The sequence below is a fragment of the Pagrus pagrus genome, assembly GCF_965226575.1.
Source record: "Pagrus pagrus genome assembly, chromosome: 5".
NCBI lineage: Eukaryota > Metazoa > Chordata > Actinopteri > Spariformes > Sparidae > Pagrus > Pagrus pagrus.
Window position 1 is genome coordinate 20,287,720 of NC_140189.1, and position 18,855 is coordinate 20,306,574.

Consider the following 18,855-nt stretch of genomic DNA (forward strand, 5'->3'; position numbering starts at 1 on the left):
CAAAATGTATACTACAGATGTTAGAGAAGTCTTGTCTTGCATATGAACAGTACGTCAAAATGCAATTTGGAATCAGTACAAAAGACCTGCAGCGACTGACCTTACTTCCAGAGTCCTTGGTTCCACATTCACCCTTATCGTACCACCATTTGTTTTTCAGCTTGTCTAAGATGCCTTGTTCACTGAGTTTCAATACTGCAAGGTTTACAGGAGTTCTTCACGTGGGAAATAACATAAATAACATTATATTATGTTATTTTATGTTATTCAACTTTTAAACTACTACATACTTTACAAAGCGATAAAGCAGGGCTCCTGGCTATGTCAACATCACAGAGAGCAGGCATTCTACCTATTACCTTTATAACCCCTAGTCTAAAGCCAGGACCTGCCCATATCGCTTTGAGTAATCGGCAGACGCTGTTACCACGGCGACGAGCAGGTACTCAAAGTACGATCTGCAAGTCTTTGAGTTTTAACAAGTATCGGGGTGCATCACTTTGGGGGGGCATGTGACGGATCACAGGAGCTTTCTGACCAGCGTTTCACAAGTTCAGTCGAACAGGAGCTCTGTCTTAACAAACAGAAAACTCTAGGTGATAGACTCTACCTCTGCTTAATCCTCTGATGGCTAATACTGCTAATGCTACTGTCAGCGGCATGACAACAATCAATTCTATTACAACAAATTTCATATCCGAGCAACTATGGCCAAAAGTGAAAGCTTAATTAATTATTGCGTGCTCTGTCCCGACGTATCACTAAGAAAACCTTATCTCCCAATTATGCCAGATTACTGTCAGATGAAGTGTGTCCCAACCAAACTGCAAGGAGCTGCACGACTAGGCTCAGCAGTATCAGTGGAATAATTCCACTCATTTTTGCCTGTAGCTGCTTAATCTAATGTGTGACACAGCTGTTTCCTGCCGTCAGCGGTGAAATGAAGGACTATGCTGAAACACAAATTCAAGATACTTGTACTTTACCCGAGTATTTACATTTGAAGCATCTACTACATTTCAAAGGCAAATATTGTACTTTTTACTCCACTTGTCCAACAGCTTTAGTTACTTGCTTTACAGATTACTATTGTTTGTATCCGTCCTGTCCAGTGAAAACCATGTATCTCAAATTTGGAAGTACTTTTTTCTGAATTGAGAAAATGTTCCTTCTTCTTATGCTAAATAGTATTAATATTATGCTAATTTTCAGGTTCATAATTTTATTTTGGGTTACTACTAGAATAGGTTTACATGCATTAATGCCCACAAAACACATCCTGTCCAGTGCTGCAGCTCTGTATTCTGCCTGAAACGCACTGTTTTAGCTCCTGTCTCTTTAAGGACCCCTCCAGCTACACAAACAACAACTGTGCTAAATCAATGCTTACGTGTCAAACTAGCCGCTAGGCACACATTATTTAAATGTGTGACATGGTGATGTAGTGTGATGTCACAAAGTCACAGAATTAAAGGTGAAACTACTGACGAGGCATTCAGGAGTAGTGTTTTCTGTGGGAGTGAGGAGCTTCCTTTGGTGCAGGCTTTGACCTATTTAAACTTTCAAGACTTTTTACATGAACAAGAACATACCGATATAAAACACTGAAGAGAAGGGAAAAAAAACAAAAAGGCAAGATAGGTCTCCTTTAAAAAACCTCTTTGATTAGCTGGAACACGTCATAAAGCTGAAAACAGGCTGTTTTTGTTCTGAAAAATCGACTTTTTAGAGATGTATGGTTCTCACAGGACAGCAATGCAACAAACATGATGATCTCAGATATATATAATATGAAGCATTGCTGTGGATTAAACGAGCCAGCAGTGTGTAAAGTAGTAAAAAAAAAATAGCTCAACTGTAAATATCTACAGCAGTAAAATGCACCATGCACATTAATGCTGTAGTAACATTAAACATCATATTTCACTGCACTATGAGTACTTTTACCTTTGATACTTTGAGTAAATATTGCTACTGATCCTTACTCCACTTAAGTAAGGATTTAAATGCTGGACGTTTGAGTGTTTTCAGTGTGATATTGATGCTTTTCCTTAAAGCTCCTGTAGACAGCAGCGATAGGAGCACCACTGCCTCCTGTTGAAAAGTTCCTGACCTGACTTGCACTTGCATTTGTTTTGCAGACAATGTATTTCTAATACTATTCTTCTTTTTAAAACACAATGATTAGCAGGATGCATAGTGATGAGGTAGTGTATCTATTTGTGGCTGTGTAAGTTTAATATGACGATGGCGAAACAAAGTGAACTTTGTTTTACCACCAGACTACACAGCAGCCTCCTTCTTCAGACTGTGAGACCCCTCAATATATCCTGGATAAGTCAGAATCCATCCCGGTGACAGGCACAGAGAATAACTATAATAACTACACAGAAATAGCAAATCTTCTGGCTGATGGTCTCGTTTCCTTATGTAGGTCATATAGAGGCATCAGCATTAAATTGAGTCTGTTTCACAACCAGTTAAATGTTCCTTGTAGTACATTAAAGCAAACGATCTGAATATCACCAACGCTTTTTAATTGCCATGTACAAGTATATCTATACACTAGGAGTTATATTCTGACATCAACATACTGTATATAAATATAAATGATCATAATCTCCTATTGCACTAAAGTTCTTAAGGAAAGAAAGCAATTGGTCTAAAGATCACATTGTGTAGTCATACTATAACATTTGTGGTTCAGGTCAATCTCTTTGTGTAAAAGAGAAAAATAGTACATCGATAAATGAGTGACCTGACTACTCCCTAGGAACAATGTCCCCAGAGGGGATCCACGTAATGTGTAATGCACTGAGAGAAGATTACACCACTGTATATCCCTCATAGCCAATCTGGAGAAACGGACTGTGAAGACCAGACCATTGTCTTGGCTCGGAGAGACATTGATTAACAATGCAATTACCCTGTAACATGCTCTGTGTCTGAAACTCAATCAAGGCTGCACTGTGTTATGCCTGAGGGCAGGAAAGAGCTGTGTTAACTGTGTGTGCATGCAGCTGTGTGCATGGCTATGTGCATCTCCTGATGTCTGTTGGAACACGGAGCGGTGAGCGGGACAGGGCCAAGCGATGCGCTGTTTGGAGCGCAGCGCTCCAGGCAGCTTTATTCCAGCTAATCGGACCTTGCCACTGAGTCCTGGGCGGCCAAAACAAGCCAGGAAATAGATGTAGAGTACATACCTGTGCATGATAAAAGATCGATGACAGCACAAGAAACAAGATGCTTTGAAATGTCTCCTTGGCATGAGCTCTTTGTAGCACAGCCAGGCCTCCTGAGCTCAGTGACTACAGAACACAGCAATGTTAGCAAAGCAAACACTGAAAGAAAGGTGACTTTTGAACATAAAATCCTTTTGAGAAATGAACCCCAGGCATTTAGTCAGACATTATTTGATCTCTGCCTCATGCAGCCTCTTGTGTTGATGCTATTTTAAAAATGCCAGCAATTTAACTGCTCATTGTGGTCTTGGCCAATCCATGACAAATGACATTAGGAGTGTAATAACACAATCTGCAGTCCCTGGGACCTTGCAGCTTGTCTGTGATCTAGCCAATTACCTGACCCATATCATCACATGTGAGCTGACAGCATCATTTGTCAGTAAATTGACCTGCATTGTGAAGGATATAATATCTACTGCCTTATAGGTAATCTAGTGAAAGTAGCACAATGCTTCATGACACATAATCTGCGTAACATTAAGCTAAGATGTCATGGCTGAGTGGGGTTTCACACTTTGCACCATTAGCTTCCATAATGGATCATTCATCATTTAACCACAGAAGAAGAGGGAGAGATCTGATGGTCAAAAGGGTCACAGCTGGGTTATTAATGAGTTGGGGTGTAGGAACTGCATGTAGTGGGATCAGACCACAGGTAGTTTATCAGATGACTCATTAAAAAGTCTTTTGTTTAATTAGAATTCTCACGTTTGCCTGAAATGCTTAGTCCCCTCAAGACGCCGCTGTTCCCCTTGCTTCCCTGTCGGCCTCAGCTGGGCAGCCATTTTGAGTTTTTAGGCAGAATTTATCCGTTGGCTTTAGAGCTCATGGGTTCTGGGCCAGTGTCACGGATGCGAAGCAGCTGTGCGGCGAAGTACTGCTAAGCCATGTACTTTACAGGATTAGCAAACTTCACCTTCAGGAGGGAAGGCTGGAGGTTTTATGGCCTTTTCAATCGGAAATATTCTATCACTGGCAAACTTAAAGGCTTCCTCTCGAATCACATGCGTGTGACTTCATCGACTGCTTTTACTCAACCTGTCAGAGCTTCCTAGACAAAGTCCTAATATCTGACACTAAGTAAGTGATCTGCCCTACACATGTGTAAGAGTGAAATAAATAAAGCTCAACCTTTCACAAGTGCAGGGCAGCCACATTCACCTCATAAGACTCCCTTTTGTAGAGTTTGTCATACGGAGAGAAAACTGTCTATCTTCACTCTTATCTATCAGCCTCAATAATCACAAATCTCATTTTTCTGTTGGCTAAACAAAGGCTCCTTAGTTTGATCTGAGCTGTTAAAGCGCCTGGTCAGACTAGCAGTTAATTTGGTAATCTGCCGTGGGGCAGCAGCAGGTTGGTTGTGGCGGACAGTTGGTTTGGTTACGGTTGGGTAGTTGCAACAGCCTTGCCGATTACTCTGCACTATGGTACCCGATTGTGGTGACATCGAGGCTGACCTTGGAGTCACCTCCCCCGCTGCCGCACTCTCCCTTGTCGTACCACCATTTGTTTTTCAATTTGTCCAAGAGGCCTTGCTCATTCAGTTTTAAAACTGCCAGGTTAACAGCATTTCTTGAAACGATAAAACATAACTTGTAAGAAAATGCACAGGTCCGTGAGAAATCTAATGCAAAGTAATAATTGTACTAAGCATCATAATGATAGGTGATGGTAGAGACACTACCACTGTCAAAGCAGGGGCTTATGCACATCTGTTAATCAGAATGGTCTAGGAAAGGACAAATTGTTTAAGAATTTAAGGAGAGATAAGAAAGGCTCATATAAGGTAAAGACAGTGTTAAATCTTGGAAAAGGTGGCATGAAGGGTTACGTAGTTTAGAAACTGAAGTGTGCGGGATGGGGACACTTGTCATTGAGAAGAAAAGTAACAACAACAAACATCATGCAATTAACATTCGTCACAAGTGACAGCGCAGCTTTTAAAGGCTAAATTGAAAAACCATTGAACTGTTAAATTAAAAGTGACAACACAACAGTCAGGTAGGACAGCACATACGGGACAGAAGGAGAGATCGAAGGAGAGAGAAAAGCAACAGTAAGAGAGACATAAATATGAAATGATTGTTAGCTTTAGCCTTATCATCTGGATTGGATTCTTCTAGTAAAAATTAGCAGCTCTTATCACACACATATATATATATGTATACTGTACAAATATAAAAACATTGACTATCATTGTTTAACCGTTGTATCATTGAAAGGCATACCACCGTTACCTCTGTGTCCATTAAAAGAAACAAGAAGAGGAAAAGAAGACAATGACAACAGGGGACATCAGGGTAGGTGGAATACTATAACAACATGGAGAATATTGTTATATTATTCCACCCACCTTAATGCTGAGCCTTTGGGCGTCGCCACGCCGTAGCCTTTCGAGTCGAGGTTCCCGCCCACTTTCATGGTGTCGCACGGCTTCCGCTGCTCGATGTACTCGTTCATGGTGGACTCGAGGAGAAAGGCGAACTTGCCCTTTGACTTTCGTACCCGGGCTACGCCATCGGGCGTGGTCTTAACAAACACTGAGGGCTCAGCGGATTTCATGTATGACCACATCTTCTCATACACTGCTATTTTGGACCGCTGTGCAGAGAAGAAAGGGAGAGAAAAAAGTCGTTCAGGAACATACAAAGATCACATGCGTTCAATGGGTTTGGTGGGATTGTTGTGCTTAATGATCACTTCATTTAAACTGGCATCGTGAAGTATTTATAGACATCTCGGAAAGTGGCAGTGTGATATCTTTAAATACTTCCAGAAAATAAAGCTGGTGGACTTTTCGCAAGATCATGAAGTACAAGAATTTACAAAACCCATTTCTCTTCATCAGTACTCTCTCAACATTATGTTGCAGCTTGAGGCTCAAATCCACTGAGTGTAAGTGAGGATCACACATCACCTGTACAGTATAAAAATGTCATGCAAATTGGGTTTTCGCAGAAATACTGGCATTTGCAGGCTTTGTTATGAAGAAATATCTCCAGTAATTAAACTTTTGTAGCAGTGAACTGTGCATCATTTATATGGGAATTCGCAAAAGTTTTTGACAAATCTCTGTTAGTGAATTTTAACCTTGGTTTACAATCTTAATTCTAACTTGTAGGACTTATTACAGTCATTCATTTCAACAACATTGTCCTGAATGTAACATCTCCACTGTGACTCAGAGGTAATGCGCATGTGAAGCAAGAGAACTGAACAAGAAAGCGGGTTACACAGACACAAGGCAACCCATCACAAAGTGACACAGATGAGCATTTTCCCAGCGCCTGGGGTCAGGCTTAGCGAGCCTGTAAAATCTGTGGGAGTTGAGCGCTATCTATAATAAGCATCAATTAAATTATTCAATACCGCTGGATTTATTTTGGCATAGGCGTTTCACACTTTGAACAGATCCCGGTCCAAGCAGTGATGAGCCAGTTCCCGAGTGGCTCTGTGTGTGCTGCAGACTGGATCCCACATTAAAAAAAAAAAGACTTTCTTTTAGTAAAGGCCAGAGAGAGACGAGGGGGTTGGATGGATTTCAAGAACTGGCTCAATCCAAAGATCGACTGTCAACCAGACGGTTTGTGAATGGAATATGGACAAGCTGTTGATATACCAACATCTGCTGGAGACACTTCCCTGCAGCGTTTTTCACCTCACAAAGCCACAAGTCACACAGTGTTGTGAAAACGGAAATGATTGGCCAATTAATTTGTTAGTTGATTGACAGAAAAATAATCAGCAACAATTTTCATAGTTAGATAGTTGTTTTAAGTCATTTATCAAGAGTCTGCAGCCACATTAGAAGCTCTGTGAGGAACAGTGGTAAGTGGAGCTAAATGTTATTATCAGCATGCCGACATGCATGCTAAGACAATGCTAGCATGGTGATGTTTAACAGGTATAATGTACCACTGTCTTAATCCTGGACCCCAAGAGACTGAAAAATGTCCCATTGGACTGGAGAGCCCATTTGTCCGACAGCCCATTAAGTCTATTGTTTCAGTATGGCCGACCATTCTCAAGTCAATACTGACAGAAAATGGGGAGTTTAAAAGTTGTCTATTTCTGCCTTCTTTTCCTAAACCTAGCCAAGTAGTTTTGATGCCTAAACCTTACCAAACTGCAACTGTTTCATGTGTTCACATTGGTCACCATGATGGCAAAGGCAACCTGACTTCGTCCTTTCCTGCATGTTTGAATGCAAAAAGATATTTAGGGAAACAAAAACTCCAGGGTAGTGTATGTTTTTGGGGCAACGGCCCAGTGGGCTTTTGTTTCGGTGATAACGGGCTATCACGAGAACAGACTTTTGGTCCAATGGGACATTTTAGTACTTGTTGCTCTCAGCCTCTCAAATGTTTTCACCGGGATTTTTTGTCCATCATTTTTGTGACTGATGACTGTGTTGGTCCAAAGAAGCAACTTGAAGATGTCTTTCTTCATTTTATAGACTAAATGTACATAAAGCAACATTATGTAACTTTTTTTTAACCTTAAAATAACAGCTTCAAAATCATGTTGGTCTGACAAATTGTTGCAGAAAAAAAATAAAATACCAATTTCTAAGTAATGTTGCTTTAATTGAAAAAAGAATTGCACAAGTTAATCGATATTGTAAATAACTGTGAGTTCTAGGTCCTGTTAAGAGGTCATACAGTCAACTTAGGATACAAGTGAAAGAGTAAAGCTCCTTTAAGAAAAAGTACACTTAGATAACCACTTATGGATACTGAGCTCTGCAGCTTTGCATGTCAAAACATACTGATCAGTATAGTGACTCATCGCAGGAGCCTATCCATCTGTAATGCACTTCTATTAATAAACAAAAGCATTAACCTTGACCTAACCAAAGTACTTTACGTAATCATATACAATTTGTTTGTAGGCATCTGTCACAGAGCATCAGGCCAAGGGTGAGGATGAGATGAGACAGTAACATAACACAGATTACAAAGTCTGCATGATGAATGTTCTCTGCTTAGATGTACAAGCTTTGAAGTTTGGGTAATGGCCATTCTTTTTTAATGCAAAACACAATGAGGGCAGTCAGAGTTGTATGTGATGTTTTTGTTGACAATCTTGTTAAATGTGTTCAATTCGCATGTGTCAGACATCAGGGAAAAGGACACTAGTTTGGAGGACAATTTCCCCGAAGACCCGCGGCTCATCTGCTCTGCAGTGGGAAAGCTCCAGACGCCTCCTCAAATGAAGAGAAAAGAATGGATCTGGGCATTGATTACTGGCGACAGAGTGTGCTGCCTCAGTGCTTTATGAAGTCAATTCATCAATATCAGAGCGGAGACGGAGTGCGACCAAAACCTAAATAGGCCGATTCCACCGCAACTAAAGTCAGCAGTGAGATGCTAAAGGCAGATTCTGATAGAGAGAGAGAGAGAGAGAGAGAAAAAAACACAAGATACAGTGAGAAAGCCCAGCAAGGAAAGAGAGATATTTGATTATTGACTGCTGGCACATAAATATGCATACTCAAGGAAACACAGACACACATGAACAAAGCATTCAATGTCTTTTCCAGTGTCCTTTAAAACATAATTATTTAATTCCGGGCTAGGGTGGTCATTTAAAATTCAATTAGGCAATAATGACTGAAAAGTCCATCCTCAGTGAACAGACAATTTGTTGAGCAGTTACATACTGCCATAAATACAGCTTTGTACATGGACCTCTCCTTCTCACTGTATAATGGCCCGTTAGAACATATCGCTGTTTTCTAAATGAGCTTCCAGACAATTAACAAGGAGTGTCTACATTTCATAGCTATTGTATAAAGTAGAAAGTAACACGAGTTGATGTTGGGTAACTTGCAAACGGCATAATCCTCCTCCTCAGTGTATTCAAATTATACTAAAACAATCATACTGCTGCTGCATTCATAATGAAGTACCTAAATAGTCGATCTCAGCCAGCCCTCCTACCTAAGCGACACAGTTACATCATCTGCGTAGGTGTTCCTCCCGCAAATCTGTCTGAAGCAGTGAGTTTCCTGCTGTCTTTTAAGAGTCATAAAGACAAACTGAGGCCTGTTTTTCCAGCCTGGTGACCTAACATGAGGAAGAAAGAGAACAGGACATGCCTTCAGCAAGACAAGGTCAGAGGGACCCCAGAGGAAAACTGGTGGGAGCTTATTATTCTTCTTCTGGGGAGAAGCCTTGGAATCACCGAATCACATGCACATATGAACGCACAGCCACTCAGGCACACTTATGCATGCACATACAAATGAAGGTTTCCTCAGAGCAGAGGTCGGCAATTTGGTACAAGCTTCAGCCAATTATATCAAGTATTTTTTCAATAGGGGGCCAACAGAGTTTTAAAGGGGGGGTGGGGGGACGCAGGGAGGTTATATTTTCCTTATATTACTGTTTTATATACTGGCATTAGCTGATTTTTGACCACTTGGGGGGGGCAAAAGAAACAAGCTGTAAACAGTCCATGAGCATATTATCAACTTTTAGGTTTATATGTTAGCAAACAGTTGCATATTTACCCAGTAAGGCCCCCATTACACAGGTTTATTAAAAACCCCTTGGACAAACATGTCAGGCGAAACCGTGTAGTGCCTTCACGCCTTGTGCTGACTTCTAGAATAGAATAGAAACGACACGACATGTGGCGCAAGAGAGGACTTCACGTCAGGTGCAGCTAACCAAAGCAGAACAAATGGCATTAGCATTAGAGTTGAGGGAGTTCACGGGACACCTCCAGGACGAAAGGGATTTTTGTATGTGCACAGTAGGCAATGTATGATCGACTACAACGGAGAGTGTGTTCTCATGCTGTTATCATAGTTAGGCTATCTCTGTGTCAGTGCTAGTTACACTGATAGGCTGGCTACTCAGGTCAAGATGAGGAATGCAATCTATAAGTACGTGTTTGACAGTTCCCACTTTATTACAGTATGTGCATCTATCTATCTCATCAGTGTAGGAATGTGTGTGTGAATGGGTGAATGTGACAAGTGTTGAAAAGCTCTTTGAAAAAAGCACTATAGAAATACAAGTCCATTTACCATCCACTTACCATTACCTTAGTGGATACAAGTATCACTCTCTTACAATAAGACACCTACAAGCTACCTTGCAGTTATCTGTTAGCGGTCTAGTTAAACTGCTTATTGGCCAGCATAATTAAAACCCCTTAAAGTCTTCAGTGATGCACTGAAAAAGACAAACGGAAAGCCGACAGGAAGAAAGACGGGAGGGATTTGCTTTTGTGTATTTAAGTAAAATCATTAGTAAATCTAGAAATCGGAGATTGTGCAGTCCCAGAAGTCTCCAACAATGTCATTAAAATGTCCGGGATGGGACAAGTGATTAAAGTCCAAAGTCAAAGAAATTGCCCTCTCCGTTCTAAACAACCACTTAATCTGTATTGATTCTGAGTTATGCAGCATTTCCAGACCTCTGTCCACTGCCCTCCGAACTGCAGCCTGATTTTTATTCTTCCTTTGGCGTCGCAGGCTGCTTTCATTATGGCCTCTCCCACGTACGCTCCACAGCTTGTGTATCTAAATGCCATCTCCAAACACCCACCACTACATTTTCCTTCTACTTTACTTCCCTTCTATTTTGTTCGTGGTCATCACCACTTTCCCCCAACATCCTGTGTGCCAGGACTACCTGTATCTCAAGTATGCAGAAATGAAAGTTGAGGCTCTGGGGGTGCACTTTGTCATTGAAGTGCCACACGCTACATCCTGAATACCAATTGCTCGTCTTTGATGCTTGTTTGCTGGACTCCTCTTGTGCCTGCTGCTGCCGCCTTAAGTTTGACAAGGCCCTCTGAGGACAGCTCTTTCCCTCAGAGGTTACGCCGATCTCGCACTAGTCCATCATCACTTTTGTCAGCATTCTCTTTTATGCAAACAGGCTCTAATCTTTATAGGAGCCTCCCCTTCACTCAGCGCTGTATGAACCACATATTGACAAGAGCTTTGGGAATTGTGTTGCAATGTGCTGCATATTATTGTAGGGCAACCTAAGGATTTCTTCGACTAATGCTCCTCTTCATGCAACCCTGGCCTAATGCAGGTCTGCTCTGCACAAAAAAGCCACTTATTAAACACTGTGTTGGACCATGAAGAAGCTATAGTGTCTCTGCCACAATAGCTGAGACGTGAAATTGATTTTCATGCTCAGTAAAATGCATTGCTGACTGCACTCAAGCTGTTGCAGCCATCTCCACACACCTGCAGATCAGTAAGATGCATGATGTTTGCTGCTGAGGCTTTGAGTGATGCATAATCTTTTGAGAGGAACAGAAGACAATGCTGTGGTCTCATTTCTCTGCACAATTATCATTCTTTCATTGTTACGCTGTTAAATGAGGTGCATGATGGGACAGCAGTGTGGTTGTCTTTGATGGTCTCAACCCGGTCTTTACACGTAATTAAACAGCCACATCAGCCCATTTTATCATCTCAGCCATTATTACCATCCAGCTTCTCCTTCAATGTACATCTCAGGATGTAACCGAGCCAAGCCTTTAGATGGAATAAAACCTCATCAAGAGGATAAACATGGCCTTGCCGGTACAACTCATCATTTTCTAATCATCCAAAACACAAATATTCAACTGACTGCATGAAAAGATCCGTGACAGGAATTAAAATGATGAAACAAATCGCGGCGGTGCGGCGGCACATGACAGCTGCAGCGTAGAGGACGAGCAACACAAAGCTCGGAGCTATCCCGCATTGTCTCAAGGTAAAGCGACAGACAGGCTGGAGACGGAGGAGAAGAGGGTGCCCAAACAAGCAGGGTTGTCTGGGGAAGAGGAGCTGCGATGCCAAGCGCCTGAAGCCATTCAGGCTTCCGCTGGGCACGTCAACGGGCTTCCAGGCCAGCTGTCCTAGTTGGTTGTCAGCAGCAGAATCGAGGCTTTCGAGGGGGATCTACTCTAACACCTCTCTCTTTGAAAAATGCCTCTACAGCTTCTCCGCATTCCCACCAGAAAATAAAGACACACACGGTGATGTGAATACTGTCACTGTCAGGTAATGAGCCGTATTTCCAAACAGGGGTGGAGACGTACCAATACAATTTTTTTTTTCTTCCTGATACTGATTCCAGTACTGAAATTTGCGTATCGGCTGATACTAAGTACTAGTCCGATGACAGTGTGTTTAAAAATATACACATTATTATTATCTTAGCTTTATACTACACAAGTTGCTTGCCATTTATGGCTATTGGCTACTTGTGCAGCGAAAAATCTGGTAAGTTGCTTTCAGGTCTCCAGGACGCTGCTAGGGTCCCGTTACTAATAAATAAATTACGTGGTATTGGATTGTTGCACAAACTAGTGTTCTCGCCAATACCAATTCCAGCATTTTAGGCAGCATCTGAGGCATTCTGGAGACAGATACAACTCTATTCAGGAGCAGCCTCAGAGGAATATCTTATAAGATAATTCAATCAATGAAACACAGGAAGGTTTTGTGATGAATCAGACTCATGCGACTGTTTCTTGTTTTCTGCTTAGAATGGAAGCAGAAAAAAAGGATTTTACAAATTTGACAACAGTCCCGAGTCTGCTCTACTTGTCAGGCAGCCTTGTAACGTACCAGGTGAAATCATCAAAAATTGAAGTCGGGGGGGTGGCAGCGATGATGACATATGTCTTGTTTGAAACGTTGGACTTGATTTAACATTTCCAGCTGGCTGATGCCGTATGGGTCTAATTAAGCTCGAATGTATTTCCTGAAAAACAGACCTGAAATAGAACTTTAACTCTTATTAATCAGTGTGTTTTTTTTCCTTGTCAGCCTTCTGCAGCTTTAATTAAAAGTCCCTTGGAATGGCGGTTCACACATGTCATTTCTTATTTGAAGACTCTGGGATGTAACTAGGACACTCATTATACAGAATAGAGTGAAAAATGTAACTTCACGAGCACCTCCTGGATTCTCCTGCCAGCGGAGAAGTCCTGTGGTGGCTCCTAATCTGTAATTGGCGTTCGTCATGCTTGTGACACAGAGACATAAACTGCATATACACCTGAGGATCATCTCTGATGAGAGGAAAAGTGATGACAGGCTTTGTATTGAGAATCAAGTGCTGCTGTAGTGAATGTCATTTTCCATGTTTCCCAGGATATATTATCTTCCAGAGCCTCTTACAACCAGCTGTACCAGAGTGTTCACAGCCTTAAAACCCTTTAAAATATCAAACTCAACTATCTTGTCTCTCTTTGTTTGAAAAAACATGGATTTGATTTTGCATTTTGTTGTTCTGAGCAATCCAACCCAGGGGTAACACAAATGAATTGCTCTTTCTGCCAACAGGCTGCAGCTGTGAAACATATGAATTGTTTCTCTCCTGCTGATGAGTAATGAGGAGCGTAAGATAAAAGACTGTCAGATTGCCTTTTCGTCATCACAGGCAGAGTGCTGTTTCATTAATTCTTTTTCAACTTATTGCTCTGCGAATGCAAGGGATTGGACCGGAGATGCAGCCTCGCCACAAGCGAAGACGTCTATGAATTTCACAGCAGAAGGGTGAAAAGATATGAATGTGAAGATATGCGCCGCTGTTTAACTCCTGCACGGTGAGCATGTGGCTGCTTTTCAGAGACTAATATACTTTGGCTTCAGATTTTTAGTTAATTTATGACTTAATTGCCTGGCTACTCCCTCGCGCCGACGGACATATTGCTTATTCCATCTGAACCGTTTTTCAGACTGCTCTGTTTGACCTACAGGGCTCTTCTTCATCAGGTCCAATTTGCCAGCCATGGCCAGCTAGCTAATTATATTTCATGAGCTGACCCTTCTGAGTTTGAGCCTGATGTGGGTGCTTTGATTAGCCTCCTGTTTTTATCACCTCTGAGGCTTCCACGTTGTTATCACACTTTCTGCTGACAGCCCCTGTGCCTCAAGGTTGCACACTGCAGTACAGCCGCATAAATTTCACGTTCGTGTCATAAGAGTTCAAGAACTGCTTCTCTGTCAACATGCCTCATTTGGAGCAATCTAGTGAGGGTCAGGAGTGCTGCGCTATAGGTACAAAATGGAAAAGCTGCGAGGAAGAGTTTATCAAGGACATTACACAAAGTAGTTTTTTATGATGCAACAAGCCAGAGTGCAAAATATTTAAGCGAGCTATCGCCGGTTTTAGCTGAGCGCAGACTGATTAGTCAGGTGCTGTGTGCGTGAAACAGTTTCTTGATGCTACTCACCCTAAAAAACTCCTTTGTGGAGCCTGAGTCCAGAGTGCCGTATGCTATCTCTGTCTGCTTGGCCAGATCTTCGGCACTTTCTATAGGAGAGACCATCCTCTCCACTGTCAAGAAGGCAGCCAGGTTGGCTGTGTAGGAGGAGATGATGATGAGGGTGAAGAACCACCACACACCACCGACGATGCGGCCTGACAGAGACCTGCAAGAGGGGAGGTTGGTGACAGGGAAACAGAATGTAATTACACAGTGACATGTGGCGCCGATCAGCCTGCGTAGATCAACCAGTTGTGTTTGTACCTAATTGCATCGTCATCAGAATTTTCGTGTACATCAAATGCTGCTGTGTCGGCGCTCTAAAACAGCACATCTCCAAGGAAACTAGTACAAGTTGTTTAAAATGTACTCCAACCCTAGTCTTTAACTGGCTGTGAAATCAGGGTCAGAGTTCATTTCATAGCCTGAAGAAAGTATTGATGTAACCATTTTGGCGAGCATCTAAACTGACAAACTCAATTACACATATAATAGCAGCAATAAATGTGAAATGAGTTTAGCTTCGAATAATGAACACCTAAAGGAAGAGGACAGGAAATGAGGATGCTCGAGTGAATCTGTGTACTTATCAAGAACACATCTCATCACTTGGATTTTTTTTTTTCTCTATTGTCTCTGCTGTCCACTCCTGGGGCTGGACGATAAAACTGTGTGAAGATTCACAAATAAAACTGTGTGTACGCACAAAGACAGTAATTTGCATAGGCATCGTTTTCGTCAGATTAATAAAGATGCTGACACACCTGCTTCTGTTTTATTAATCTTAAATGAGACGCATTCTGTTTATTTTCAGGTTCATCATTTTATTTGAGGTGCTACTAGAATATGTTTACATGCTTTAATGCTCAAAACACATCAGTTTTATCAAACTGTCCAGTGCTGCAGCTCTGTACTCCCCCTCTGTCTGAAACAGTCTGTTTTAGGCCCCCCTCCCAAATATCCAGTTTGCTCTGATTGGTCAGCTCACACACGTCTGAACCAGCACCGCTCATCGCGTCTCCGGTCAGCTCTGTCGTGTTTTCAGCTTCCAGTTAGCATCGCTTCTTCCGTAAATATAAGCATGAACTATGTAAATGTGGGTCTCCTTTTGTAATCGTGGAAACGGTTGCACGTGCACATGATTTAGATCCACTCCCACAGTTAGCCATAAATGGATGTAGAAATGCCCTTAAGCATCCATTCACACACAGATACTTGTGCCTGCTCCCCTACTCATGACTGAGAAGAACAGAAACCAAGAAGCCTGAAGCAATTTAACCAACTATGTTGCATTAGCGACGTCATTACAGTAAATGCAACAGCTGTGGCTACTTATAGTGCCTGTCCATGTACCTGTAAGCCATCATCGTGGTGACATCTCAATCATTGTTAATAATGTCAGAAGGATGATCAATGGTTAATCCATAGAGTTCATATTATATATATTGACTTCACAAAGTGCGTTGCAATTCAGGATCAATGAAAAGATAATTAACAAGGAAGGAAGTGGCTCAAATGTAATAAAAATATGTTCAAATTACTCACACTAATAATAATTTATAATTAAGTTTATAAATGTGCCTCTGATTGGCTTTTAACTGAACGCTGTGTAGACTGCAGAACAATAACACAATCAGTGAAAAGGTTAAATACCAGTTTATGAGTAGGAAAAGGCACATGCATGGTTTTTGTGCAGAGACATCGCTGTCTGCTGGAGTTGACCCACCTGGGGGAGATGTCACAGCCTTGCTGCATGAAGGCGCCCAGTGAGAACCAGAGAGAGTTGAAGATGCCAAAGTCATTGGGAGGATCGGGCGGCGTCTGGGGGTCTTTGGTCTCGTCCTGTTCCTCGAGGTTCCACTCGTAAGGACTGAACCGACTGACCAGGAACAGGACCACGCTCACCCCAATATAGGCAAACACTATACACATCCAGATCTCATAGGCCAGCGGGTCCAGGAAGGAGAAAACGCCAGGCTTGGACTTTTGCGGCTTCTTTATCATAATGGAGATGCCCAAGCTCATAAAGGGCTTGGAAAAGTCTATCACCTCCTCTCGAACCAGAGTAATGGTGAGAGGTGCAACAGCTATATCTGCTCTCTGGAAACAGGGACATGCACAGCAAGCATTAGTCATGACCTGCATAAAGACACGTGTCATTTTAAATGTATGTGTGAATGACTGCAGCTGGAGAGAGGGAATAAAACAATGTTGTTATCACAAAGTTTACACATGATTATAAGAGATTTGCTTCCGGCCGGGACACTCGAAGCAAGGCTGAAGAAAACACACACATATACACACACAACATTTGCACAGTGTTACGACCTCAGATCTTAGCTATAATACATCTAAGATTAAACCTGTAAAATTCATCAGAGGGTTTTTGCTGAAATGTTGCCACATAGGGAGGGAGAAGGAGGGAAAGCTCGGCAAAACTTTCAGAGAGACAGCTTGGAATAAATCCACCTAGGCAGATGGGTGTCTGAGTCATGTTTGACCAAATGTTTCCTTCATCAGGACCAAAAAAGAGCTGAAACTTTTTAAAATTGTTTCATAAAAGCAAGCAAGCAATTTTACATGACATATTTCTATATGACTGATTTGTTAATATACATTAAAACTGTATATTAAAGGAGACATATTCTGCTCATTTCAGGTTCATCATTTTATTTTGGGTTATTACTAAAATAGGTTTAGATGTTTAAGTGCTCAAAAAACACATCAGTTTTCTCATACTGTCCAGTGCTACAGCACTGTATTCCCCCCCTGTCTGAAACAGTCTTTTTTAGGTCCCCCACCCAAATATCCAGTCTGCTCTGATTGGTCAGATCACACATGCCTGACCCAGGACCACTAACAACAACAGAGCAGCTTTGCTAAATCAATTCTTGTGTGCCAAACTAGCCACGAGGCATTAATTATGCAAATATGTGACATGGTACGACGTCACAAAGTCAAAGAATTAAAGGCGGGACTACTGACGAGGCGTTTCAGGAGCAGTGTTCTCCGTGGGAGAGAGAAGGGGAAAAAAGAAAAAGCACAACAGGCCTCCTTTAAAAGAAAGAAGTTAGTTGTCTGATATCTATCTCCAAGTGTAGCTGTTGTCTATTTATTTTATTTTTTTGATTTAAACCGCAGAACGTACAGTAAAGAGGTTGCCGTGGACAAAAGAAATCAACAAGCCACATGCCATTCAGTAAGCTGGATTTCCCAAACACAGCGTATTCTGGCACTGGCTTTATTTTTTTAATTTTCCAAGCTGTTTCTCTTTATCTCCCTCCTTTGGTCTGCTGCTTCAATCACATTATGTTATCAAAACACATCCATGGAGGTGGTGCTGCCTTTTAAGAAATCACAATGGGTTTCTTTGTAAAAGCAGAAGAAAATAATTAATCACGTTAGACAGTGTTACTGCAGCCAGTGTGCATGTGATTAATTAAATAACTGCTCCTCTTCAAAGGAGCCACTCCGTGAAGGACAATTCTTTGTATTGTGTCTGTGCATTGTCTTTTTATGTCGAAACGGAGAAAACGTTGGATTGGAGCAGCACGAGGCGGACAATGTTTTCTTACAAGGTCAGGCTGGGAGCAACACAAATAGACCCAATAAACCCGACTGTTTTCTTTACCCTGTCAACACGAGATTGTGAAGGGCTATAACCATTTAATCCTCGTGCAGGCAGTAAGCAGCACTCAATCAATGGCAAGGGAAACAAAGCAATAAAGAGCAGCCGCGGGCCTAACCTTTAAAAGACAACTAAAATCAAATTAATTTACTGGTCAAAAGGTCAAAATGTACAAAACTATTAGTCCCAATTATAGGCCTGGAAAGCCGTGACAGCGACGTGATGGGGGAATTTTTTTCACCTTCCATCTGCAGGGAGTAGACTTTTCCCATTTGAAAGATAATTTGGTGGCGATAGCACATCAAACCGAGCAATCTCTCAGGCTGATAGTTGGGAAATTGAACAGATGAGGAAGCCTAACCCTCATGCATTTTGTATTTGGCCCCTGTTCAACTATTGTGGCCTCGGAGAAAGGCGAGAAAGTGGAGAAGAGGGTGGGGGGTGGGTGGGTGGTAATTTTGGATAGCTTGAGGTGCTGCGAGAGCCCGAGAGCTCTGTCAGATGTAAAACACGGCGTGACCCTTCCCTAATGTGAGAGGTTCAACCTTTATGGAGCGCGACACATATGGATCTTGTTGTTTCAAACCGCAAGCCGCCATTTAGCTGTTGATGCTACAGCACATTTTCTCAGCTGTGAATTTACAATGTGGCGTATTCATCATACACATCAAACATGGAACATAATTACACAATCACTTCAAAGGCATACAATCTTTCATTCATCAAAGTGATTACAGTGTG

General features: G+C 41.9%; 1 protein-coding gene across 2 annotated transcripts in view; it reads right to left on the minus strand.

Moving 5' to 3' along the window:
* LOC311257930 (glutamate receptor 3-like) overlaps window positions 1-18,855 on the minus strand; it is a 90,013-nt gene that overhangs the window by 5,267 nt on the left and 65,891 nt on the right. The window contains exons 11-14 of one of the 2 annotated variants that reach the window (XM_084353902.1): window positions 16,213-16,586; window positions 14,454-14,652; window positions 5,602-5,849; window positions 101-215 (exon numbers count right to left, since the gene is read on the minus strand). In XM_084353902.1, coding sequence (XP_084210028.1) covers window positions 101-215; window positions 5,602-5,849; window positions 14,454-14,652; window positions 16,213-16,586 — 936 coding nt within the window. Of the gene's footprint in view, window positions 1-100; window positions 216-4,705; window positions 4,821-5,601; window positions 5,850-14,453; window positions 14,653-16,212; window positions 16,587-18,855 lie in introns of both variants that reach the window. The other variant, XM_084353901.1, reaches the window with a different exon arrangement.